The 26,568-nt window shown below is 52.4% G+C and overlaps 8 protein-coding genes across 8 annotated transcripts; 4 read left to right on the top strand and 4 right to left on the bottom strand.

Moving 5' to 3' along the window:
* Nucleotides 1-370: 370 nt before the first annotated feature.
* A1O5_08445 (uncharacterized protein) lies at nucleotides 371-1,166 on the top strand (the record flags this gene model as incomplete). Its single annotated transcript, XM_007749027.1, has 2 exons — nucleotides 371-1,113; nucleotides 1,160-1,166. 2 exons carry the CDS (start codon nucleotides 371-373, stop codon nucleotides 1,164-1,166), a joined length of 750 nt encoding a protein of 249 aa, XP_007747217.1.
* A 952-nt stretch (nucleotides 1,167-2,118) lies between these two features.
* Nucleotides 2,119-2,361, bottom strand: A1O5_08444 (uncharacterized protein; the record flags this gene model as incomplete). Its single annotated transcript, XM_007749026.1, has 1 exon — nucleotides 2,119-2,361. The coding sequence occupies one exon, from the start codon at nucleotides 2,359-2,361 to the stop codon at nucleotides 2,119-2,121; it is 243 nt and encodes an 80-aa protein (XP_007747216.1).
* Nucleotides 2,362-4,028: 1,667 nt separating this feature from the next.
* On the top strand, nucleotides 4,029-5,790 carry A1O5_08443 (tRNA modification GTPase; the record flags this gene model as incomplete). Its single annotated transcript, XM_007749025.1, has 2 exons — nucleotides 4,029-4,056; nucleotides 4,094-5,790. The coding sequence occupies 2 exons, from the start codon at nucleotides 4,029-4,031 to the stop codon at nucleotides 5,788-5,790; spliced, it is 1,725 nt and encodes a 574-aa protein (XP_007747215.1).
* Nucleotides 5,791-11,709: 5,919 nt separating this feature from the next.
* On the top strand, nucleotides 11,710-12,730 carry A1O5_08442 (uncharacterized protein; the record flags this gene model as incomplete). The annotated part of the gene is made up of 3 exons (XM_007749024.1): nucleotides 11,710-12,206; nucleotides 12,282-12,577; nucleotides 12,657-12,730. 3 exons carry the CDS (start codon nucleotides 11,710-11,712, stop codon nucleotides 12,728-12,730), a joined length of 867 nt encoding a protein of 288 aa, XP_007747214.1.
* Nucleotides 12,731-15,292: 2,562 nt separating this feature from the next.
* On the bottom strand, nucleotides 15,293-15,523 carry A1O5_08441 (uncharacterized protein; the record flags this gene model as incomplete). The annotated part of the gene is made up of 1 exon (XM_007749023.1): nucleotides 15,293-15,523. The coding sequence occupies one exon, from the start codon at nucleotides 15,521-15,523 to the stop codon at nucleotides 15,293-15,295; it is 231 nt and encodes a 76-aa protein (XP_007747213.1).
* A 331-nt stretch (nucleotides 15,524-15,854) lies between these two features.
* On the bottom strand, nucleotides 15,855-17,786 carry A1O5_08440 (uncharacterized protein; the record flags this gene model as incomplete). The annotated part of the gene is made up of 4 exons (XM_007749022.1): nucleotides 15,855-17,011; nucleotides 17,079-17,405; nucleotides 17,461-17,533; nucleotides 17,592-17,786. 4 exons carry the CDS (start codon nucleotides 17,784-17,786, stop codon nucleotides 15,855-15,857), a joined length of 1,752 nt encoding a protein of 583 aa, XP_007747212.1.
* A 1,292-nt stretch (nucleotides 17,787-19,078) lies between these two features.
* A1O5_08439 (uncharacterized protein) lies at nucleotides 19,079-20,125 on the top strand (the record flags this gene model as incomplete). Its single annotated transcript, XM_007749021.1, has 1 exon — nucleotides 19,079-20,125. One exon carries the CDS (start codon nucleotides 19,079-19,081, stop codon nucleotides 20,123-20,125), a length of 1,047 nt encoding a protein of 348 aa, XP_007747211.1.
* An 892-nt stretch (nucleotides 20,126-21,017) lies between these two features.
* A1O5_08438 (translation initiation factor 4G) lies at nucleotides 21,018-25,906 on the bottom strand (the record flags this gene model as incomplete). Its single annotated transcript, XM_007749020.1, has 3 exons — nucleotides 21,018-21,147; nucleotides 21,201-25,201; nucleotides 25,250-25,906. The coding sequence occupies 3 exons, from the start codon at nucleotides 25,904-25,906 to the stop codon at nucleotides 21,018-21,020; spliced, it is 4,788 nt and encodes a 1,595-aa protein (XP_007747210.1).
* Nucleotides 25,907-26,568: the final 662 nt, after the last annotated feature.

Raw genomic sequence — 26,568 nt, 5'->3', positions numbered from 1 at the left:
CCGCAACATGAATCCTTCTTCGCCGCCATTGGCCTGCCAACTTGCTGAAACCTGGCTTTTCCAATGTCCAAACCAGCCCCTCTGTCGGTCGTGTCGCCGATCTGTGGCGTTACAGACACCTCCTCCCTCAAAAGCAGCAACAATCGACGTCATGGGCGTGCATATAGAGGCACACGCGACGTAGGTCATTGCCCAAGGCGTCTCCCTCCTGACGTCTGTGTGGGGTTGCAACTACAATTTCAGCGTCTTGCCAACCTTGATTCCCTTCACTGGACAATAAGCCCGGTCGTCATACGTCGAGGCCCTCTTCTTGTCCGTATACTCCTCCTCTTCACCCTCCCCAGCACATCTTTCTTCTCAATCTCCCACCATGTCGTCTGAACAAGAGACGAAGACCACCGAAGAAACCCATATCGGCGGAAACCTCGACGCTGCTGGATCTGCCTCCGGGGCTGCGAACATTGGAGCAAACGCCTCCTCAAAGCAGTCTGAAGAAAGACGAAAGCCCAAAAAGCTCAGCCAGAAAGGTCAAGCAAACGGTGAAAAAGCAACTGCAGACGGCGAAGGCGAGGCAGACGCCAATCCAGACCAACCTCCAACACCACAACCAAAGATGGACTCGCAAGCAGCATCGTCAGCCCGCTCTGGGTCTCGACGAGGTAGCCGAGGTCGCGGTCGAGACTCAAGTGAGCCACCCAGTGACGCTGACAGCGCATATCGAAGCGACGTTTCGCAGAAAGGTGGACGACGAAACAGAAACCGGAACAGAGGCAAGGCCCAAGCCCAGACACAGGCCCAGACGCAACAGCAAGGGAAGGGCGGCCTCCTCGGCGGCGGCGGCGGACCACTCGATGCAGTTGATGAGGTCGGCGACACAGTGAACGGTGTCGTCGACGGTGCCGGAAATCTCGTGAACGACACTGTGGGCAAGACCTTGAGCAAACCTCACGAAGCCCTAGGAGGACTGCTGCACAGCAAAGGCGGCAAGGAAGGTGAGGGAGAAGGCGGCGGCTCCGAAGACAACGAGCAATTGAGATTACGACTCGACCTGAATCTGGACATCGAAGTCCAACTCAAGGCCAAAATCCACGGCGACTTGACTCTCGGCTTATTGTCAGTCAAACCTCCACTCCACTGCGCGAATGCTAACGTCTCACAGGAACTAGTGCATGATCCCGATCCCCGACAACTCGATACCGCACTCTCTACCTATATTCCCCACGTTCAACATACCTCCTATATTGCAGAGTCAATACAGTTGGCAAATTGGCAAGAGTTGGCGATGTTCGAAACAGGGTCATTGGATCATGCCTTATTGTGTTTTTTTTTGGTCGAACGTCATTCTCAGATCGTACGCGTCGTGGCGTCCTAGTTTTTCCATTTACCTCGGACGGCGAGATAGGGTTGTTTTGTGTATGTAATAAAAAGAATGACGATCGTATCATGTTAAAGAGTCTGATTCTGAATGTGCCGAGATCCGTGTGTACATTATCGGTCTCCCCGGTGCCACCATATGTATTAGCATGGGAGTCGAAACGATTCGGAAGTCACTCGTAACCATCGTTGCCAAGGTGAGTAGGTGAAAGTCCTCGCGCCTTCACCCTAGATCGACCCGTGTCTCACCTATGTAACACCCACTCACCTTCACCAGCACAAGCGCCTGTGACTCGGCGAGCATGCCGCGGCCGTTTGACGATGAGTCTAGCAATCCTGCAATGGCAAGATTGGACGTCCTACCGCTGTCGAGAGGATAGCGTATTGCAGGACCATCATAGAAAAGCTCCTGCAGCGAAGCGGCTCTTGAATCGTGGGGATTGATAACAATTTAGCCATCAACTTCAGCTAGTTGCCTTGAAGCTCAAGGCACCAATTTGCATGGAGAGTGACCGGCTTGTGCCAAACGGTATCTGCCAGCCAATTCCTCAGGCCGATGCAGCCGGTCAGTGCCCCAGCGGAGATCGCTGCAGCGCGAGTGAGCAATGTTGTCCGCAGCGTCGTTGAGCCGCTCAAAATGACTGGGACTTGAATTATTAGTTATCCCCCGGGGCAGAAAGGGGGGGGGGGTTCTTTTGGAGAAAACGGCGCGATATCATCATATTACAAATCGTTATTTTATTTTTAGACCTTGAAGACCTCACAATCTATTGCAAGGAGATCGACGGTTGGAAATGACTTGCCGTGCACATCGAGGACAATACACATCTTGGAGGATTCACTGGGGGTCATCGGGTGGGAGCAAAAATCATCGGCAGGTTTGATGGGGCCAAACACCGCAAAGAATCTCTCGATGAGAGCCGCTTCTTCACGCTCGAAGTCCATGCTAAAACGAAGAACGATTCGCTTGGTAAAGACGCTGCTCATTCTGGCGAGATGAGCATGGGTTCTGGAAAATTGCGTCTTGGGGAGGGTATCTAACATCGCAGCACTAAGAACATATGCATGTCCCAATCATCCTTAATCGATGTGAACCGCGCTAGGCTGTGAGGCAACTTCAACTTCAACGCCATCAAGCATGAAGATCCCGCCAGCAGTATCAGTTTCATACAAGCGCTGCTGGCCGTCAAATTGACCGGATTCTTCATGAATCTACGCAGTTGGGACATCTCGCGGTCTCGAGAATTTAATGGTTGTGGCGATGGGTGGATTTTCACGCAATTGATTTACACCTGTGCTGTATCGACTGGAGAAGACTGTGGTGCCGCATCGTACCTTCGGCAGGATCTATCCCAAATCGAGCTCCACGGCCCAGGCCCCAAATGCACCGACGCAGCCTGTCAATTGATGCATGGCTAGTAGGCATGGACGAGGAGCCGAGTTTGAACGTGGCCTGCTCCGCCAGAACACAAGATTTTGGTACACACTTGTGGTACCATGATAGAGAATCTGTCATTTGGTGTTGGCTTCCAGCAAATGTAAACTCCAGTCCGACTCAAAACGGCTTGTACCGCATTCAGGCAGCAATAATCTCCACCGACAAGTTTCGCCTCGAATTGGCCACCGCAACTCTATACACTTCCGCATTGAAGTGCATAGGAGATATCGGGCCATCGTAATGCCGCTGTCGCGATCACAACCATACATAAAGCGGATCGTTGCTTCAACGGCGCGCGGGTCGTCTTCTTTAGGCTCGATCACCCTATCGACAGTTTTCTGGAGCCTATATGTCAGCGTCCAAGATAGTCCTCCTCGTAGCTGAACAGAATTCAGCCATAAATTCGACTCGCGCTCACATAAGTGATCGAAGTACTTTGACTGGCCACACAGGGCTATCTTATGAATTTTTGAAATTCACGATCCTTTGGTTTAATGGTAAAGTTAGCTAACTTCGAAGAATCGAAGAAGCTAGATAACATCAGCTTTAGTTGCTTTCTCCACTCGCTCTTTGTACAGTACATACCTCTTCAGACGAAAATGGAAATAGTTGACCAATTCGTCACCCGCATCATTACCTGGCGCCATCACCAAACTTATTCTGTTCTTGACCGGCTGACATCTCTGCCTCATTCAATGAGACTCCGGATGTTGAAGCTGTGAATGTGTGAAATCAGGACGTGATTTCATTGCAATGGGTTGCTACTATCAAGAACAACAAGCTAAAGAGCAGAAGAAGAAAGAGAAAGGGCCTTGTTGTCGCTGGACGTAGAAATGCTCGAAGGCATGCCAAGACAAATGTCACTACCTCGCATCGCACTAGCCTGATCCAGCCATAGGCGATACTAGACGCGACCCCAATAGTGCCAAGGCCTGCCCTACAGAGCCCTATTACGTGACTGTACCGACCCGCCGAGTATCTTCTGTGAATCCATTTCCAACACGTACTCCGGATTCAGTGAGGAGCTGTAGGGAGCCGTTCGAATGCCATGTCGCATTGGTTTTCGAGGCCTGAGAAGAAACCATCTCCTCTTCTGCGCTTTGTGGCAACATCGTGTTGAAACATGTGGCTTCAGCGCTCTTCGCATTGTTGCGCCTCCAATTTCCCGGCGCCTTCAGTCGTCTTCCTCGTTCGCGGCGGTCCCTGATCTAGAAGAATGGCACGCAAGAACGTACGAGCATACCGTCTCTGACACAATATATGCATTATCAACTGCCCCAGGTCGAGCTGCCATAGCAGTCATTCGTATCTCTGGCCCAGCATGTCTTCACATCTACAGACTGCTATGCCCGAGTCGTCCACCACCAAAACCTCGCACCGCGACGCTACGAAGACTTTATGATCCCAACGACCCACAGTCCTCGGATCTCCGAGTCCTTGATACGGGAGCACTCGTCCTATACTTCCCCGCTCCTCACACAGTAACCGGTGAAGATGTGCTCGAGCTGCACGTTCACGGTGGTCGAGCCATTGTTCGCTCGGTTTTGGACGCAATATCAAAATGCGGGCATTTGACGCAGGGAAGAGGCGGAACAGTGAGACATGCTGAGCCTGGCGAGTTCACGAAGTGGGCATTTTATAATGGGAAATTGGACCTCGCGCAGGCCGAAGCATTGGGCGAAACCCTCGCAGCCGAGACAGAGCAACAGCGTCGGTTAGCTGTCAGCGGTGCAGATGGCGGACTCTCCAAAAGATACGAGGAATGGCGTACCATGCTACTATACGCTCGAGGAGAGCTAGAGGCCCTGATCGACTTTTCGGAAGATCAGCACTTTGATGAGTCGCCAGCAGAGTTTGTGGCCTCGATCTCAAAACAAGTCAGCGTGCTGAAGAGACAGATTGAGCTACACCTGCAAAATGCATCTAAGGGTGAACTGCTGCGCAATGGCATCAGCATAGCCTTACTGGGCGCACCAAATGCCGGCAAGAGTTCCTTGCTCAATCGAATTGTCGGGCGAGAAGCTGCCATTGTCAGTGCCGAAGAAGGGACTACTCGAGACATTGTCGATGTCTCGGTTGACCTCAATGGCTGGCTATGCCGGCTGGGTGACATGGCCGGTCTACGCGCCATGGGGCCTGTTGGACAGCAGCAACAACCTGTCGGCTTGGTGGAACAAGAAGGCATACGTCGAGCAAGAGAGCGGGCCATGCAATCCGACGTTGTTTTGGTACTGTTGTCTGTCGAAATGGATGAAGATGGGAATCCGCAAGTCCCTATCAACGGACAAGTTCTTGAGGCAGTGCAGGAATGCGATGCTGCCGGGAAGACTATTCTGGTCGTTCTGAATAAGATTGACCTGCTGGACATGCATGATGGTCCAAAACAAGAACGCATGAGAGCCTTGCAGACACGAATCCGTCAGATATTTCCAACGGTCTCTGAGCGACGGTTATGCATGGTATCCTGCAAAGGTGCAGCAAATAGCTCAATGGGCTCCGACCCCGGCGGTATTCAAACATTTCTCAGACAACTGACTAGCTCCTTCATGGAATTGACGACAGCATCCACCAGCGAAGACATTGCGAATGCCAGAATGACGCCAGCAGAAGCACGGGCCTACTGGACCACCTCTCTCTCGGTCACGCATCGGCAGACTACGTACCTGTCGCAGTGCTTACATCATCTTGAGGACTTCCTTGCCCTGAGCCAGTCGCAGCCTCGGTCTTACCTGCATACAGAGACAACGGAAATCTCCGATTCGTGCAATTTCGCCAGTGATTACCGCCCTGATCGCCACGATGACCACGTCGGTCCAAATATAGTACAGGTGAATGGAGATGGACCTGGAGATGGTGCAATCGATATCGTGACTGCAGCGGAACATCTCCGTTTCGCGGCGGACTGCCTTGCCAAGATTACGGGTAAGGGAGAATCCGGTGATGTGGAGGACATCCTTGGAGTCGTTTTCGAAAAGTGAGTAGACTTCTTTCCGGTTTCCTCTCGCTTACTTCCATTTGTTGTTGTTCCTTCTACTGCGTCGGGAAGACTTTCTGCAAAAAGAAATCGGTCTTGAAGGTCCAAAACTGTGACATTCGTGATCGCATGTTCATGCTGGGGTATCTATCTCCCAATGTGTCTGTATAGATTCTGGGGCTCTTTCTGGCGTCGCATCTGTCCTGTTGATCCACACTCTGGGCTGGCTGCGCCCCTTGAAGCCCCCTGGTCCCACCTCGACTCTCCAAAAGAATGGGGAAATATGTTTCAAAAGAAAGACTGCAAGAAAGACTGATGCCAAGACCTGCCCCCAATGCAATGCCCCTTCCTGGATTCCATTAATATCCCATGTGTACCCTGAAACTCCCGAAAATGATCAAATGTTTTTTGCGTTCCTGCGCCTTGTTGAATTATTCATGCTTCCGGAGCAAAGTGGTGTGATTATATGCCAAATTTGAAAAGAGAAAAAAAAAAAACCGCCTGGAAATGCCGCTAAATGTCCATGAGGAATATGTGCAGATGACTGAACTTTTGGTGCTGTACAGGTTCTGCGTTGGGAAATGAAGTTGCCGAGAGAAACAGATGCTCATCAAGAGCTGGGACATTGTCGCAAGAGAGTGGATGGTGATCGAAGCCGGGATCACGCAAGTCATATGTCGAATGAATGGGCATGGCGATGGAACACGGTTCCTGTGGCGGGTGTTGTCGTATCGGCGACGAAAGAAACATGGGAGAAATTCAGTTGTATCCGCCACGACCTTGGGCAGCCTGCTGTCGATTGTATCCACCGCGACCCTGGACGACGGGGGTTCTGTTGTATCCGCCACGGCCCTGTCTGTTGTAACCACCGCGGCCCTTCTGGGGAGCAGCTGGGGTGTTGTATCCGCCTCGTCCCATGGCCATTGTGAGTGCGATTGTGGTTGGGATGAAAAACACGAGGAAATAAATGGTTGATGTGTGCTTTGGGCTTGAGAGAAAGCTTGGTCGGCGCTGGGCTCTGCGAAAATGGATGGGTGTCGCAGACAAGTTGAGGGGACTGAAGAGACAGAGACAAAAGAAAATAAGGAAATAGATGGAGATGAGAGTGGGCTGTGGGCTGTTCTTGTTTGTTGTTGTTGTTGTTGTTATTGTTGTTGGCAGCGGTGCTGTCGATGTGCTGAAGAAGATAGGAAATAAAACAGAAATAAGGAAAGTATGGTCTATACCTCAAATCTGGAGATGGCTGTGTGCTGAACTGGGAACCCTGGCAATGCGCGAACAAAGGAAAGAGATTAAGAAATAATGAGATGTTTTGGTTTGAAGGAGTGTGTTGATGTGGTGGGAGTGAACATTCGAAATCTTTGGATGAGAAAGCCAGTGATATATATCTTTGTGGACGTAGTATGGGCAGTTGGTAGGCCCCGACCCACGCAGATGGACCCGACAAGAAAATGTTGGCGTATTCGATCGGTGAAGCTAGACGGATCCAGGTTCCTGACCGCGATGAGGTAAATTTGGGGGCTGACGAAGTCCACACTCACCGTGCATGGGCTGCGAGATTTGCCTTGAGATGTGATCCATTAGCGAATGAGGGAGGGGGAAAACAGGCGACCAAAGGTCCCTGGGTCCCAGGTCACCATGTAGCAGCGCGGGCCATGCTCGTAGGGCTGACGGTCGCCCAGCAAAGAGAAAATGGACTTTTGAAAACGAAATAACGGGGCATGTGGATCCCGACTTTCTCAGGCAGCCTCCTGGAGATCCTGACGGCCTTAGGGTGAGCCTGGCCTGCATTGCCCCCTTGTCCATATCCCTCGATGTCCACTATCCCCTGCCCTGCCACGAGGAAGCTAAGCAGGGGAGTGGAACCATTCACAGAGAAGAAAAGCGACGGAGGCGTTATGTTACACTTATCAGTGGGCAGTGAGGGTGGCACGAGAAGCGAAAGAAAGTCGGTGGGCACAATCTGGGTGGTGTGCTAAATTCAACGATTGAGTCGAGCAACGAGGCGGCGTGGCTTTTAGAGCTGGTTAAGGCAGCCTCGATATGCATTAGCGGGACCAGCCGAGGCGTGGGATAGGCCAGCACCGGTAAAAGTGGAGCATACACAGCGCTAGTGCTCACAGTCTGCCAGAAGGGGAAAGTTCTTGGATTTTTAACTTGTTCTGGCTTAGTGTGTCTTGGCTGTCAAATCACTGTCTCTGCTCTGCCCACCATATTCCGCACCAACCCCATTCACACGAGACTTGGACACCACCCACCAAAGGCGCAGTTGAGGAAGCAGAGAAATTCTCCATTTGGACGAGGAAAGTGTTCCCCCAGGTCTCCTGACCCAATCACCTTTCCTTGTTCCTTCGTTCATGCAGTAGGATCTATCCCGTTACACTCACTTTTTTTGTTGAAACTCTTCGGATTCTAAGTCACACTGGTCATTTCCCGTCCGGGTAGGCGACCAAGCTAAACCGTGGGAATGCAACGACCGACAGCATCTGTCCTCACCGGTTCATTTTCTGATCTGGTAGAAGAGGAGGCTACTATGCCATGTGCGAGGTGAAGGGCACAGACGGTGTGAGTACGTATCGCGAGAGCAACGTTACGCGCACCCAATACCATGCGAAGCTGGTCTCCTCACCTATCTCGTATGTCTAAGAAAAGGCCATATCTGACCCGCAGCGAGTGGATTACTATGTACCTGTACTGTACGTGCTCATACGAGTATGGGGAGTCTCCACTCGACCTGCGTGAAAATGCCTCGAATGACGATACAGAATAACAGGTACATAATATTTGGCACTCACAACAAGCCCACATGACAAACGGGCCATGCATGTCTGGGCAAGCAATCGTGACGGTGATGATGACGATGATGACGCCCATGACGACGGCAAGTTCCTGCGTACTCAGTGCTTGAGACAAAGTGTTGCTACTGTACTGGGTACCTAGACATGTGATTACTGACGGCTCACCGATATTCCATCTTCCCACGGGGCTGGGACTCGCCTGGGCGGGGCGCAGCGGTCCGGGACTGGATTAACCTTTATTCCGACTGGCCTATTGTCTTCCTCAGCGCGCTCACTCCGAATCAGGCGTTTTTCACTACTTGTTACATGCTGCGAGGCAGACTCTCAGCAAATATGTCCCTTTTGTGAATCAATCGACGGCAGGCTCTTCTAGGCCCCCTTGGCCTGACAGCTTCACAGTCAACGGGACATTGTCAGAGATCTTGGGAACAGTCGCCTTTCCACCGTGTTGATCCGTGGGGAATTCGCCGACACGTGGCGTGCAAAAATAGAAACCGTTTTTCAGGCCCGCTAAACCAGATCTGGACAACGGTTTTTCGATCTGGGTTTCCAATTCAGGCTCCTCCCGCTGGCTGGTGCGATATCATCCTCACTTCCCCTCTTCAGTCACCCCTTGCGACGTGCTCCCTTGCTTTGGAAGTGATCTACGAAGGTCAATACCACCCGCAGGATCAATATAAAACGCTTGGTTTCTATCTGGCTCTCCAGACTTCCTGATATAGCTAGATGATTTTTCTCGCATTCATGGATGGACGGTTCATGATCTGGGCCATGCCTCCGCAATCGATATTAGCCCCAAAACCCGTTAGGTAAGTAGTCGGAGCGCCCGGTCGACACCTGAGGCTAAGTAGGACCTACCTCTCTGCTTCCTTCATATGTCCAGAATGGCTATCTTGCAACTATCTCACCCGTGGAGCATATGAGCCGTGCGCGAGAGCCGCCGGTCCTTTTGATATGAACAGTTGCTTCTTTGGGCTAGCGGCCGATATACCCCGGCCACAGGCACCCGTGTTCTCGTTAAAGTCACATACGGACGGGAGCTTCTGTTCCCGGTGGCAGTGACAACGTTGCATGGAGAGTCAACTTGATATCCCGTGTAGATGCAACAACGGCATGATCTGATATCGACACAGGTCGCAGCTCCAACAATAAGGCAATCTTTTGCTGTTGCTGTTATTGGATAGCGGATAATACCCCTTGCACTAAAGGCAAATCCAAGGCTGGACTAAACGCAGATTGGACGATCTGATCCAACAAAGTCTATCCGGTCACGACAGCACGCTCAGCTCTGGACGTGGGCAAACCCCTGGAAGCCTGTCTTCGGACCTTAGTTGCCGTCAGCCGTGACTCCGCTCACATCAAACGCATTGGTGATGAGAATGATAATACACCTGGCACTTCTGCCACGGCTTCCACTCATCCGTGCTTGGCCGGTCTTGCAAAGACTTGATCGCGATGTTTGAGTCTGCATGTGAGCGTGGCCCTGAATTCAGCCCTCGCTTGCTTAACATGCAGACCGCCGAACGAAGGCGCTTCAATGGCGTGCCCTGGCAGAATGCACTGGCGACATCGGCTGTACCAACCGATCATCCATTCACCTTCACGATCTCGTTCGCCATTTTCAGCTTCAACAACTGTTGTATTCTTAACTCTCCACATCATTTACCTCGAGCAACACGCCGTGTGAACACGTCGCGCCATTTCCCGAAAGAGGGCTGTTAGCTGTGCAAACGACTATGGAGGACCCTGGAAATGCAAACCCCTGGTTCTGATTGACTAGAACTTCCTGTTCCGGCCCCTGCTCCGATGTCCAATTGATCTCTCTACATCCCGTTTGGCCCTTGTTGGCGCAGTCGAGCTTGTTGATGCGAAGAAAAGACAGCCACTCATCGAGTCTATCACATGTTCCTGTCTACAGTCGCCGAGACTGATGTCAATACTTGGCTTCGGCAGTTTCTTCGCCCGCGTGCCCGAGTCTGAAAGACGAGAATAAAACACATTCAAGCAAGAGCACAGCTTTGCGAACAAACCCTGGCAGAGATATGCTTCATTGGCTGCGGCCAGGTTCCCCGACATTTTCATGCCCCCAAAACCATCTAAGCTTTGCTAAATAGTCTGGAGTTTGGACTCCAACTAGGCTCCTCCCTAGGAGCGGTTGGCCCTCCAATCCTGACGATGCGACGACGCTGGAAAAATTGGCTGGTGGTTCAACTCGGGAACCTCAGAATAGAAACCCTCGACCTTGCACATATCTAAGCCCGCTCCTCTTCCTTGAGACGGGACTTCTTCGCGCGAGATAGGGCGAAAAGCCGAAATGATGGTAAGGCAGACGCGTCCTCCATCACAGCTTGGGGGAGAACGGACCGTCGACGAGCATGGCCAATTTTGACGAGTGCAATATACCAGGCAACCCGGTGCATCCTCAGGCTGTGTCCGAGAAGATTTTGCAACTAACTTACCGGGCGAAATAGCACCGGAAGGCTTGCAACCACGACGGAATGAAAATCTATGAGTCCGGTGTCGATCAGGACATATCTCTCCTCTCGTTAGATGGCCCGTGCAGAGCATATCAAAGAGCAAGGAATGGGAAATTTGCATGGCTGCATTATGCTATAGCACCTTGATACAAAGCACGGCGCTGTTTACGATCTACCGGCTCTACTTCACGCCCCCATTTGCTAAGAGTCCCTTGAATCAATGTTGACTATCATATTGTGTGCCATTGTAAGTATCTATTGCAATATCGAGGCGCGGAAAGGCCGATCGTGCCATAAAGGCCTCCGTTGATTTCTTTATCCGCCGCATCTGCAGCTGAAGCGATGGTATCAACTATGGTCCTGGACACAGAAGATAGTCTACCTGTGATGCACGGAAATTGCAAGCACCATTGACAAAGATTTGCGAGTCGCGGGCTTCGACGACAACATACGTGCCGAGTCTGGAACGCCTTGGGTTGTTGATCCCTCTGGAATGTGGGCCTCGTCGCGCCCAGATACTCAAGAATCATACAACACGACCTTGCATACACCCGGATTTCGTCCCTCTTGCAGACTCGAACCGTCCCGACCTGACCGCAGTCATTCATTACCCAGTTTTTGGTTTTCCAGTCGTTCCTTGCCCCGAAAATGCGACCATTCGTCCCCTTGTTTCTCGTTGCAGGCGCAACTGCGCAGAGCATCAGCTTCGTGTACACCGCAACTTTCACGGAGACTGCTCTTGAATTCGTGACCTTCACGACATGCCCCTGCCCAACGAGCACAGCTGGCTTGTCGACCCTTCAAGCGACGACCCCTGTCACGACAACGACAACGACCCCGACCACGATGACGACATCCACGACTCTCAGTGGACCTATTCTTCCGTCCTCCGACACCGTCACTCCAGCCTCGTCCACCATAACTTCCTCGCTCGCCTCCAATGTACCAGGGAGCTCAATCTCTACCTTGTCCACCACAACGTCCTCCGGAATCCCTGTGGTCACCAATGATGCATACACCAGCGCAGTCTTGCGCCACCACAACATCCATCGATCCAACCACTCGGCTGATCCGCTTGTCTGGTCTTCTAGCCTAGCCGATACAGCGCGCGTGATCGCTAAGACCTGTGTCTATGGACATAACACGTAAGGGTTCTTTCTCCATCTCTCTCATTCTTCGTGTCCCTTTTCCCCTGGCCTAGCTGATATTCCCCTACTCAGCAACGTTAATGGCGGCGGGTATGGCCAGAACATCGGCGCCGGCTACCCAGCCACACTTCTTGGGATGGGCCAGTTCATCACCGAAGGGCTGTACAACGGCGAAGTAAACAACTACGTCTACTATGGGATGGAACCGCCCCTCAACACGTTGGGCCAGTGGGGCCACTTCACGCAAATTGTCTGGAAGTCAACAAACAGTGTGGGATGCTATACCGCGGATTGCAGTAGTGGTGGGTTGGCGAATGCTGGGCCACCCATCCCGCCGTATTTTACTGTTTGCAACTACGCGCCACCTGGTAAGTGCAACGAGAGTTCCATCTGTGTGATATCGGGTGGGAGAGGACGTAGGAGCTGACAAACTTGATTTTGATATAGGGAATGTCATTGGGTCATTCACCGCGAACATTGGCGTATCGATTGGTCTGGCTGCGGTTTACGGGGATTACTGAAGACTTTGTAACGAAGTATTCAAGAGGCAAGGCTGAGCTGAGGCTAGATATTAGAGCTGTGGGGCAAAGGCTGGGGCAAGGCTGGGGCAAGGCTGGATTAAACCTTCAAGAGGGAGAGCTGAGCCTTGTGAGATAGTGGTGCGATCTACCTGGCTTGCGCTTTTTTGCACAGCCATCCAAAAAAAAAAAACAAAAATAAGAAGACCGTTCATCGATTCGAATGTTTCTCCCGAACGCCATCGAACACTGCTTGCGCCATAGTTGCATACGTAGTGCTACATGTTGCAGTCTGTACAGTGATTCAATACGAGTCGGCCAGGCTGCCCTAGATTCTAGGTAGCAGTTCCCGCAGACTGCTTAGTCTTGGTCTGCACTACACTTTTGTCCGGCTGGAGAGGGAGAAGGAATCCACTCCGTAGTTATTCCGAGTTCCTAGATTGCTTGCTCTATATATACTTTAGAAATGTAGGATTACAGCACTGCACTTTTAGTGTCTTACAGCGAGGGGGGGGGGAGTGCCAGGCGGAGGCGCGTCAGGCAACGGCTGCTTGGAATCAATCCACAGAACCCTGGAGATCGAAAAGCACTGTACTTTTGCCAGGGCATCCAAAGACGAAGAAGAAAGAAGCATCGAATGTGTCTCCCGAATCCCGTGGAACGTTTCTGCCGCATTGATTTTTCCTTTTCTTTTCTTTTGTTTTCGATTTGCACCGCAATTTTAGTCTGGCTGAAGAGTGGGAGATATGGCGATTCCGCGTGCACGGACTCTATATTCCGTATTCCATATTCCGTGTTCCATCAAAGTCCCGTCCGCTCGCAGGTTGGATGTCCGTAGACGGAGCATTCCATGGAGCGGGGTTTTGAATTCAAGGGAATTGACTGAAGAGAGCGGAAGGGAAACTAGTCTGTACCTTGGTTGCAGTTTCTCGGAAGACGGCTACCTGTATATGTACACGTGAGGAGGACGGCTAAATAGGAGGTGGAACAGAACAGAGCATCATTGTCTCCAAGGGTAGCTCGGTGAAAATGAAGAGGCGCCCTCGATCTATGTGCATGTATCTACGCACGTCATGGCAGAATGGCCTTTTTAATTTGCCCTGTTCTCCCAAGATATTGGGAAGATTGTTTATGTTTTGGTCTGAGCACTGCAATGTTAGTCTCTTGGAAGGAGTGTACCTGAAAGAGAGCTTGGAGGGGTGAACCATCATTGGCATACCAGGTAGAAAAAGCCTTGAGAGTCACCTCAGATAGGTAATGCAGTGCACCTTTAGTCGGATTCCGTCGTCAGCCCGGCACTGCACTGCAATTTGAGCCCAGACAGAAGGTTAAGGTGGTGTATTGTCTCGCTGTGTCCTCGGTACTCGGTACCGAGACAAAGGTCAGCCTCGTTGCCCCTTTTGCCCCTTTGTGCCCTTATTATCTCTATCCCTGCTCTATCAAACGGCCTGGGGCTTGGCACGCCAAGACGATGAAGTATCTGCCTGGGTATCAATACTTCTCTGTACTAATAAACCCCGTATTGGGACTCGCACCTTTTGGGCAATTGATCTTTTCAAGTGAGGCAGATGAGCCTCGGTGAAGAATATGTCTGTTCAGCAGGGTGACAAGTCTGCACCCACTGTTGACGGGTTTCGTGCACGGTGTACCGCGTAGCAAAATCGACTTCGGATTGTTCTTCTCTATGAGATCCAGACATCATTGATGAATCCGGCATAACATTTATCGACACAGGGCCCGTTCCGCCAACATTAGCGGAGCCACCATGCAAACTTTGCAGTTTGCGTCCATGGTAGACTCTTCGCGACGAAGAGTGAGGCCGGACTCCTGCCAAAACCCGCTGCCTGGCATGTGCGAGTCTTCGGTTGTGCTGCTTAATTGTGCTTACCACACACGGAAGGATGGAGAACAAAGAACATGCCAGTTGTGTGCAGCATTGTCGAGGGAATTTCGACAAAGCCATTTCTGGATCACGACACGGGTGGGTATTCGCCTAGTGTCCTTCCGTCTCATCCTGTCTGCTCCAATACAGATGCTTCGGAGGAATTCCATTTCCACGCTCGACGTGTTGAACCGAACCAGGTTAACTTTGATCTTCTCAAGTCTCTGATAAGGCATTGCGAGGAAAGCCACTCAATCTGCACATCTGGCATTGGCGGGCTTGCTTTCAGCCCACGTCCACGGTTATTGGTCCACTGCAAAACTCGCACGGTCATGGAGAATGGTAATAGAGGCACTCGATATGCAGCGTTGAGTTGCGTACGGGGTGCGCGGGATGAAGTCTACTTATTCACCCTGACCAAGTCCGCGAGGTAATTGCCCGAGAACGTGCCACAAATTATCGAGGATGCACTTACGGCTGCACTCAATCTTGGTCTCGAATACCTTTGGGTTGACAGGTGCTGGATCAGCCAAGCTTCCATCGAAGACATAAAGGCCGAGGTGGGTAGCATGGCCGGCATCTTTTCCGGTGCCACCGTCACGCTGGTTTCCCTGGGCCAAAACGCTGCAATAGGACTGCCAGGGATCTCCCTTCTCAGGTCTGAACAAATTACAGTATTCTGGTCAGGTGGCGATTGCCTGGTGAGTCCCATACTTCCAGATCTTAGCACGCATGTTTGAGTCTCGGAATGGAGCACGAGACGCTGGACATATCAAGAGCGCTTCCTCTCGACACGCTGTCCTTTCTTTATCTCGACCGAGGTCTTTCATCTCTGCTCCCAGGGCATACAGGCCGAGAGCCTGTGCCGCCCTAATCCCGGCATCATCGCTCTTGCGGGCAATATGGTAGGACATGGCCTGCGAAGCAGCATCGAATACTTGTTCTCCCAGATGATGTTTGACGCGGCGGTTCTGGAATTCTTAGCCAATGTCAGCGTCGAGGACCGAGATGGACGCCTTGAGGATGTGGAAACCGCGTTGGCGACTTCTAACCCCCCCCCCCCCCCCTCCCATCGTTCCTTGTGTAGGTATTACTGCGCCTAGAAACCGGACCAGCGTGACGTGCATACGTGCGTGGCCTTTTCAAAGCGTTCGGGACTTCCCCCGTCTAGACAAGCAAAGAAGGATGTTTAGGTACGTTATTAAATTCGTTTCCTTTTCATGAGATTCTTTGATTTGTTTGATATCAATACCCAGACTCATATGAGAACGATCTCGATAGCGTGACATCCTGGACTTCTCGACTCGTAGCATCATCAAGATCCTGGATTTTATCTTCATCGCGCGCTTTGGACATGTCCTTGGATGGCTCTTGGAAGGTAAATCGCATTTCTTGGTCCTTCTCGGCCATGGCGGCCATCTCGACAGCTCCCCCTTCCACGGGCGGTTTTTCATCGCCGTTGACCTCTGTGAAGCCCCCATTTTCTCCGAAGCTCTGGTGGTTCAGCTTTGCTTCTTTCAGTTGCCTAGCCCTGGCTTCCCTTTCTCGTCTTTCAGTCCTCCATTTCATTCCCCAGAAATACACAGCCCAGAGCATCGGGGATGTCGCGATTAGAGATAAGGTCAAAAATGTAAACGTCCAGCCTCTGCCCCACGCATCGATCATTGGTATCACGGCGGCCGTAGCGCCTGCACCTAAGCCGCATCTGACAAGGTTGTTCGCCGCCGTCGCCGTGGCGGGGGCTCTTGGATAGAAATCAACCAAGAGTGTGCTCGTGACGTTGAACGCAATAGACATGCTGAAGCTGGTGAAAAAGAGGACGACGAGTAGGGCCGGGAGAGGCCCATTGACATCCAGGATCCAGCCGAACGCAAGAACCAACATTGATGTAAGATATGCGGCAGGTATGGCAATCTGCAACCTCACCCTTTCGATTGGGAAATTGCTCAAGTCTTGATTTCTCCCCTTCCGGATCTTCACGCCAAGTTTCCTGCACCAACGAGCAAAGTTGCGGTCCAAGAGTTGTCCATTTGTCAGGGCAGCACATAGGGACCCGCAGCCGAAAGGAATGAAGCACAAGCCGATTTGTAGTTCGTTGAAGCCAAAGATCGCCTGCAATTGGGAAGGTAAGGTAGCTGTGACGTCGTAGAAAGCTGCAAAGAGAAAAGCATTGTAGAACAGAAGCAATGCGTTCTCCTTGTCCATGATGATATAAAGAGACCGCAGTGGATTGGGGAAGCGGAACTTCTTTTTGTGACGAGTCTCCTTTTGGGGGTGATTGTCTTTCGTTGACATTTGATCTGGGGAATGCAGTTTTCGGGCTTTGCGTATTGCCATGTAATTCATGAGAGACATATTCCAGCCTTTTGGAGGAATCGAACCGTTGCCGACCTGTTTACGAGCTATCGACTTGTCAACAAACAGTTTTCAACAAACAGTGTTTCAGCCTTCTTCCATGAGGCGTCCTACCTGTCTCTGGGAAGAAAATTGCAAAGACAACCATGAACGCGGAGCCCATGATCATCAGGAACCAGAAGATGGCTCTCCACCCGAGGAATTGAGCGAGGACACCTCCGATGACGGGGCCCAAGGCTGGGCCAAGCAGAGATCCTGCCAGGGTAAACCCCATATACCTGCCTCTTTCTGCCGCGGTGGCAACGTCGGACACAACGGCACTGCACATGGCAATGGTGGCGCTCGAACCTGAGCTCTGGAAACAGCGCAAGACAAACAGCGCCCCATAACTGTTCTGGAGCGCAAGCCCAATGTTGGCAAGGATGTATATAGTAAAGCAAACTGTTGGTAGCGTGTTAATAGAAGCATCAATGCACCATGAAATTGATGTACGTACCAGCATATGCGGGACGCCGACCAGCAGCATCAGCAAGATCTCCAACAAACGTAGGGGCAAGGCCTTGGAATATCTATACGATAGTCAAGTCAACTTCCTCAGTGACGGCTTTACGAGAGAAGGTAGCATACCATATAAGAGGTCAGGGTCAAGTTGATCAGTGAATTAGAAACACGCAAATCTCTCGCTAACGCATTCAAAGCAGGGAAATAGATCTGGCCGGACACAGGAGAGAAGAAGCCAGCCCACGACGCCATAAACACGATGAAGATTTTTTGATTCTTTGTGAAGACGGAATAGATTGGTCCACCAGCTGCATCGGTCATTGTTCGTTCGGCCTGGACAGTGTCTGGGAGCTCTTCATGAGCAGTGGGTATCCTCTCGAGGGAGCCATCGCCATGGAAGTGAGAGACCTCACTTTGCCACGGTGAACGCCCAGTGTGGGAGCAAGCAAGAACAGTTTGTGTTTCTTGGTGTTTATCAATCTCGGACGCAGCGCTGTTGCCACTTAATGATGCTTGGATCTTTGGGGCATGTTGATCCGCAGAGCATGCACCTCCCGACATCAAGTCTAGCCGGGGCGCTCGGTATGCACGAGAGCGAGAGCGAGAGCGTGTGTGTGTGTGTGTGCGTGTGCCAAAGCCTAGGTCTCTTGTCGATTTGGTGGGGTCGATCGGGGATCTGGGACTCAAGTTAGGCGTGCCTCTTGCCTTGGTTAAGTATGGCAAGTCCCTTGGCTTTGGATCTATTCTGCTAGCAGACCAAAAGTTTCAACAACGCCGAGGACAGAGAGGAAATGAGGAATCGAGAGGGGGAATAAGAGGTCTAAGAATCAACATAGCATCATGTCGCAGATAAAATCATCGACAGATCGAAAGTCGCAGGCACAATAGCCGGTTACGGAGACCGTCCAATGTCTGAGGATGTACTGGGTATTGGCTGGCTGCCCAGTCGGTGGGCCGGAATTCCATACTGCAGCCCTAGCGGGCCTCCAAAAAAATTTTGGGACTTCGTACAAAAGTTGAGGCGATGAAGAGACTGAAGATGATCACCGAAGGATGATGCAGGTTGGTCGTGTTGTTGAAGTGGGAAATGGCAAGACCGGAAGTGGGAGGTGGTAAAGGAAGGTATTTGCGACTGTCATTCTCTCTCTCTAACTGACATTTGAGCGACATTTCTACCAGAAGTGGCATATTTGAGGCTGTCATTACAAACTGCGCAGTCGCAGTGGGGGATAGTGGGGGTTTTTGGGGGGCCTTTGTGGGTTGCCGCTATAGCCGATGAGCCGGACAGACTCCGGCCTTGTCTTGCCTTGTACTGGCTACTCTAGGTATACGAGGTACCTAGGTCTGTGTAATACCCTGTACCTGTGCCACCCCCCCTTGGCCCTCCATCGCTGGTTATGGCCTGCGGCTGCCTCTTCCCCAATTCCTCAGGCCTTCTCCCGCCCATCCAGTGCCTTTTCTGCCATTATCTCCACACGCGCCTTCTGCCACCTCACCGCCCATCGCTGCGCATATCGGCGCGTCACCGCCGAGTTCGCAATTGCCGCCACCTACCTCCAAAGACACATCCGCAACAAATCCGGACTGCGCCCTACGTGATGCCTTGCAAATGAATGCAGAGACCTTACCCTCATCCTCCTCCCCAACCTGAACTTCAGAGGCCTCATGGTATTGGACCCTCCACCGCAGGCCAGACAACAACGCCTGCGGACCACGATACCCATTTGACCTTTTATCCAGCCTACGCCTTCAAGGCCTCTGCGACCTGGTCGAAATGGGTGAAACTGACCTGTCTCGACATCCACACCGTGTTGAAACGCCACGAGAAGTATTCTCAGGTTACTACGTCCCTTGCCGTGGAAGGCAGCAATCCCCAGGGTCGACAAAATGACCCGCCTTTACTGCTCTTCTACCTCAATCATCCCATCCAATTTGTCCAGGTGATTGGCGTGGTCGTTGCGTTGGAGGATTTCTTCGAGAAGTTCTGGCTCTTCAAAATCGACGATAGCAGCGGCGCGATTATTGACGTAACATGTCCCAAGCCGGAGAAGAAGCAAGCCGAGCTGCCCGCCGGATCAAGCAACATCGCAGGGACAAAGCGGGCAACAGACACCGCAAAAAAGTCGGACGCGAGATCAAAGTCGAACACAAAGTCCAACCCCAACTCTGGAGACGGTGAAGAAGCCTCGGAAGAAGAACAGCTTCAACACACCTTCTCCCTTCTCGATATCGGCACAACCGTTCAAGCAAAGGGCACCATCGCCACGTTCCGCTCAACCCGCCAACTCTCCCTCCTGCGCCTAAACATCCTCCCCACCACAACCCACGAAATGGCACTGATCGCTTCACGCACCCAGTTCCTCTCCTCCACACTCTCCAGACCCTGGGTATTGACATGGGAAGAACAGAGGAAATTGCGCGACGAGGCACAGCATGAGAGGGACGAGGACATCGAGCGGGCAAAGAGGAGGAAGACACGCGAGGTGAAGAGGAGGGAGAGGGAGGAAAGGCATCGACAAGTCATTGAGAAGGAGTACGGGATGGAAGAGACGGATAGACAGAGGGCTGGAGAAGAGGCCCGAGCATGGGGGGCAGTTTTAAATGGTGACAGAAGGAAGAGGATAAAGATGTCGGACCCGATCGAAGAGGGTTCGCACTAATCCATCTGGACTTTATGCGCAGGATTGAGCATTAGTGTTTGTATAGTGTACTGTTCAGAGAAAATCACAATGAGAAAGGGTGTAGATCCGAGATATCCACCTAGTCTCTCTGCCTGCTGATAGTACCACCACTATCATGCACCACTATCATGATAACAGCAGACCAGGCTTGAACTTTTGAACGAAAGGGTTTTGAAAATTCGTCATTGTACAATACAAGAAGACACATCCGACACAACTCTCCTTCCCGACCTTGATGCCCCTCGAACTCTGAACCGACTTCGTTGATGAGAGTAACCCGATGCATCAATCGAAACTCGACGACTCAAGACGGACCCATCCAGCTCAAAAAGAATGCTGCCTGCTGATGGCAGAGTGGTTGAGCTCAATAGGCCGCGCTAGTTCTCCGTTCTCGTTCATTCCGTCAGCTCTGCCATCCTCTCCTGACGGACGGATACTTCTCTGTGGCACATCTATTTGCGGTTTTCCACCATTACTCCACCAAGCCGTAGTATGATTCCAACCAGCCAGTAGATGGAAAACCCGCCCTTCACCGAATTCTCAAATCAACCCTATGCATATTGTATTCTGTTGATTAGAAACACACTCTCTATTCCGCGTTTCCGCGTGTTCGAATCGAAGGCTCGAAGTGCGATTCTCAGATCCATGGTTGCCAAATCCGCTGTGATCTTGCATGGTCGAGAATCAAGGTAAAAACAACTGCTCCGCTTTTTCGTGGCGCTGTAAATGCTAAACAGGTGGCTTTGCTCTCGCCGGGGTATCAATGCACATCTTTTCTTCTATCCATCCCCACAAGCGGCCGTCAGTCAGATATTAGTGTAATCGAATCGTATTATGTTGTACACATTTTATTGATCGGATTATGTGGCTTTCACTCGGCGCCCTTGTCCGGTGATCTCGATCGTTCTCGTTCGATGCTTGGCTGAGACTTTTGCGTAGGAGGTGATGCGGGATTAGATGGCGGTGATCCAGGCCCGTCGTTCTCAAGAGCGGCAAGAGCACTAAGGCACTGTTAGCTTTTTCTGAGGTCCATCTAGGCGTCATTTGAGCTTACCTGAAAGCATTTGTGCTGGACTCATCTTTCTTCTCTTTGTCTTTCTGAGCCGGAGGCGTTCCGGTTCGGCTGCTAGTAGCACTGTCATCTCCTCGCCCGAGGAGACCACCTGGTCCAAGTCCACGACGCCCACTGTTGGTACGCCCGCCCATCAAGCTAGGAGGCCCCAGTGGTCCAGGACCAGAAGTATGGCTGGGATGGCGAGCACTGCGTGCACCAAGCTTTCGAAGGTCGTCGGTACCCACGCGGTTTGAGGTGTCAGGAGGAGGAACTTGTCCTCCAAAGCCGCTGAAGCTTCGGGCATCGCCACGGCCCATAGGCATTCGGCCTCCGCCGCCACGACCACCGGTCTGGCTGGCAAGTCTCCGGAGTTCGTCCTCACGTGCCTGGCGTTCGGCCTCTTCGCGAATCTCAGTGATCGTCTTAGGGCCCTTATTGTCTTCTTTAGAGGCCCAGCCCTTAGCCCGTAGATCAACCACATCCATGAGCATGAATCGAAGACGACTGGGGAGTTCTGGCAGCTCAACCATAGACTTGATGCGCTCGAAGTAAAGGTCCATTCGGCCTTGTGCCTTGCTCTCGGGGTTGTCGAGTTGTTTCCCGACTGTCCGTAGCAAGCTTGTCAAGCTTTCTATCTCGGCTTCATCCGGAGTCCCCTCGTAATCGACGAGCTTCTTGACGCATTCATGCATGATCCGTTCGGTCAACATCGACAACTTGAACAATTCACCAATGAACTTGACGAGACCCAGGCCACGACGCTTCGCAGCTGCGGCAATATAGTACTCGTCCGAGAGCATGACAGCCTCTTCGGATTCTCCCTCCGGTCGAGGGGGGAGGTTGACCTTCCAGCCGCGTTCAAACTCCTCTTGGCAACGGTTGAGGAGGTACTTTCGGAATAGGTTCCCGCCGGTCACGACATTACCATTCTTGTCCTTAATCCCCTCGTCTCTGATATCCGGACTCATACTTTCTAGCATTCGTCGACAGAACGAGGCGTACATGCCTGCCCAGTGAGCTTCATCGGTGGCCTTTTCAAAAGTGAGCTGAATGACTTGGCGTAGTGTTCGGCCGTCTTTTTCGTGTTTGGATTGAGCAGCAATATCCAATATTTGATCCGAAATCTTGTCGAATTTTTCGGGAGTCATCTTGTTCAAAAGTGCCTTTGTCTTGCGCTGCACCGTTTCAGGATCCATTAGGCCTTCGCCACCGGGAGCAGGGCCGGAAACGATGGGTTGGACGAGGCTCCGTGGTTTCCATCCGGCAGCCGAGGTCTCAAGAGCTGTGATAGCCATACCGGCAGTGAGAGGCATGGACTTGTTTTCTTCGACCATCTGCTTAGCGGTCTGCTTCGCACGCTTGCTTTCAGCACGTGAGCCCCCACGACTTGCACCACCCACGCGAGGAGACCCAGGAATGGGACCGAGCGGGCCACTGGAAGGTGTTCGGCCGCCCATAGGAGGCTGCATCTGTCCTCCCGGGCGTCCGAACTGAGCGAATGGGTTGGTCGCCATCGCTCCACTCCTCAAAGCGTTCGATGCAGCAAATCGCTGCTCTGAAGTTGTACCTGGTGGCAGTGTTGGTCGGTTAACTCCACCACCAAACGTGCCCATAGGTCCAAAGTTGCTCAGGGGAGGAGGTCCGCGAGAGGATGCACTGCGGGCACCCATGCCCGAAGGGGTCCTGGCAGAAGCACTCGGTCGAGCTGAAGCATCCCCATCGCCCAATGCATCTCGAATGCGAGCATCCCAATCAAGAGTCGGCTTCTCTTTGAATACGCTCTGGAACTGGAGCAGAAACTCTTTGTTGTATTTGAATCCGCGATCGGCCGGGGCATTCGCGTTCAGGGCAGGATTCGGGGACGCGATGTCTGGTGGATAAACAACTTTGGAGATGTCACCGAGCTTCTTCGCAGACTGCAAGGCCTTCAACGTTGCACTCGGTTCAGGTGGCTCGACGGGCTTCTTGGTGTCGAGAGTCAGTTCGGCAGCCTTGGTACGACGTCCAGGGGCCTTCGCGGGAGGAGGCATTGATACATCGGAGACGGGAGTAGCAGTTCCACTTTCGGCTGGAGTCGTTGGACCAGCAGGGCTTTCAATAGACGCAGGAGTGCCAAATGGATTGGGCTTGAGCTCAGCGAAGAGTTTCTTGCTGGCTTCATCTCCTGAGGCGCCTTCCGCCTTTTCCTTTTCGCGAGCCAATTCTTCCTCCTCGGCCTTACGCTCCAATTCTTTCATGTTTGCCTCATAAGCCGCCGCTTCTTCCTCTTCCTTCTTTCGTTGGGCCTCGCGCTGGGCAGCTTTTCTCTTCTCGTACTCTTCCTCGCGTCTGAGCTCTTCTGCTTCCCTGGCAGCCTCTTCGGCTTCCATTTCAGCAGCAAGGGCATCCAAGTCGAGCTCATCCTGCTGTGGCTTGGCAGGGGCTGCCGGAGTCTCTTCAGGCCTTGTTTCTTGGGCTTGCTTAGCGGCTTCAGCTTTCTCTGCAGCTTCTTTGGCTTCCTTCTCTTGCGCCTCCGCCTTGGCTTGAGCCTCGGCAGCCTCTCGCTCAGCCATTTCAGCGGCTTCCCTGTCCATCTCGGCTTTCTCGGCCTTTTCGGCCAGTTCCTTCTCCAGCCTTAGCCTGGCTTCATCTTCTGCAATCTTCTTGGCAACAGCTTCCTGCATTTGCTTCTTCACCTCTTCTGCAGTCTTCGTGCTGACGCTATCTGTTCGGCCATGAGCATTGTCGGCGGCGCTGGCAGTCCGGCTAGGAGGGGTTGACGCTGATTGTGGAGGAGCTGTCGCCGAGACAGGGGTAGGGTTCGCAGGGGATGCAGGCGACTTATTGAAAGAGACGACCTCGCCAGCGGTATTCTTGATGGTGACGGCGGCACTCTTCTTCGGAGGAATGGTATAGTTGGACTTCTGCGAAGAGACACTCGGGGCTCGATTGGCTGGGTGCGGAGGGCCAGTGGGACCTGGAGTTGGTGGTTGTTGGCCAATGCTGGAACCAGGCCGATCGGGAGCAGAGATCTGGGAAGACTGTCTCGACATTGAAGGTGGCGGTCCACCCTGATTGCTGTATGAAGGCTGCATGTTGGGTGCATACATGCCCTGGTTGAAGTGCGGGCGAGGAGATTGGGGCTGCATGCCGTATTGGGGATTGTATTGGGTCGGCATGGGCCCTTGAGCATACATTTGCTGCAAATACATTTGCTGAATACTAGGATCAGCCTGAGTCATGGGGAAGGCCTGTGCTCTTGCAGTCAGAAAATGTTCTGAATAACGTTCAAAATTGCCAGACTCAGGGGACAAGTCAGGGTAAGGAAAGACATTAGGAGTATTGGTGACAACTTGAATGGGGGGCTGCACAAGTTCGGGGACAACTTGAACAGTAGGATGCGCGAGATCGGGGCGGTAGTAGTCCGAGGCTGGATCTTTGCTGTAGAAAGTTGATCCCTCCTCGTGTCCACCTCTACCAGGGCCTTTACCGCGACCAGCTCCACGACCGACACGGTTCCGGCCTCTCGTAGGTTTGCCTCTTTCTCTTGCGGGTTCTCTGGCAGGGTCACGGGAAGAAGGAAATGGTGGGTGGTTCTTTACATGTTGGGGTCCCATATAATATCCATTGGGTTGAGGCTGCATCCCGGGCTGCACCATGTGTATTTGACCTCCCATATTCGGGGTTCCTGGCTGAGCGTTGACAAGAGCTGGGCTGCGGGTGCCCATGGCGGGGGATCCTTGGTACGGAAGTTGTTGACCTCGACCTTGATATCCACCTTGGAATGAGCGTCCGTTCGAAGGAGGTCGAAATTGTTGTTGGGGCGAGAAATGCATGGGTTGTTGTTGATATTGAGGATTGAAGCCTCTGCCACGACCGGGACCACCTGGATAGCCTCCACGGGTTGGGCCCGCTGGAATGCCTGGACCACCGACGTCGCTGTGGATCGACTGCGAGGAGCCGCGTCTCATGTGCTCTTGTTGAGGTCCAAACTGTAGTTGGGATATCGGCCTAGTCATACCCTGCAGAAAATGGTCAGAATTTGACAAGACAGCCTCATTTAACCTTACACTTGGATCGTTCTGGTCGCCCGAGAGCTGCCCAAATGTATATCCATTTCCGTGACCCTGAAAACCGCTGGGGGGCCTACCGCCACTGACGGAGGCAGGTTGAGGAATTGGGGACGGAGAATTTGAGGGAGAGGTTGCGCGAGGATTCAGTTGGCTCACACTAAGATTTGCCGAATTTTGCTGCGCCAACGAAGGGGGTGTGCCCATCGCAGGGGACCCAGCCGCGTTCGCCACTGGCAGCGAACCGAACTGAATATTTCCTGTTTTGTTCTGAGGGCCACCAGAAGCACCGCCGTTTGCTGCGAAGCCGGTGGTGCCAGCTGGTGTAACTGTCATGGACGGCTTGCGCGTGTGATCGGGTAGTGAGACGCTTCCGTTGACAGAAGGGATGGCAGGGATCGTAGGATTTCTGCCGTTTACAGAATCGCTATGCCCATGGGCGTGCGGAGCGCCTCCAACTGCTGCAGACATGTTGGTGGGCTCCGATGCATTTGGTGTAGAAGGAGATTTGGAGGCGGAGGGAAACGCGGTTCGGCCTGGATTAGCCAAATTCGGTCCGGTCGCGAAATGTGAGGCTGTAGATTGTTGTGCGTCTGCGGCAGCAGCGAAGGAAGGGTTGGATCGAGTGGTAGAGGACTGCTGGGGATTCGATGTCATCAGAGATGATAAAATGTCTTCAGGCAGCGATTCGGATGTGCAAGGTTGACTGGAAGGCTGAAACCCAGCGGATGACAAACGCAGCTCTAAGTGAAGGTTGGAAAAAAAAAAAAGTTCCCGAGCCCGCAGGTGATTATTGGGTAGCGAAGGAGGAATCGAGGGTGAATGAACCACTTTGCGGCGACTGTCTCGAGTGAACGGAAGCCGCTCTTGTGCTTATGTGGAAGATGGCGAAGATGGAGGAGTGGTTGTGATTCTTTTTTCTTCTGAGAGGAGATTCACCACGCAGGCAGATTTCCGGCCGATTCAAGACAGGGAAACTGCGGCGATGGATCACAAACGTGTACCCTACTCAAGGGGGACAAGAAGACACGACAACGATGTCGTTGACGATGCCAGAGAAGCCTCGCGCGAGGGTGAGGCGCAACTGGAATTTGTTGAAGGGGGTGGTATGAAAGTCTGAGGAAGAGAAAAGCGCAGCTGGAAAGAGGCGCTTCAAGGCGCTCTCTCCTTTCTACGAAATTTTTTGGTCAGTCCGCGGCTTGGCAATGACCTGTGAGGACCATGACGACCACAACCCCAACGGCACTTCTTGCTGGCCGCTTGACGCCTCGTAGGCGCAACCCGCCCGCAATCTCACCCCCGACCTGCCCATTACTGGC

This window comes from Cladophialophora psammophila, assembly GCF_000585535.1.
Source record: "Cladophialophora psammophila CBS 110553 chromosome Unknown aczJe-supercont1.13, whole genome shotgun sequence".
Lineage (NCBI taxonomy): Eukaryota > Fungi > Ascomycota > Eurotiomycetes > Chaetothyriales > Herpotrichiellaceae > Cladophialophora > Cladophialophora psammophila.
Note: the sequence above shows the minus strand (reverse complement) of the source record. Positions and strands in the feature narration are given on the sequence as shown.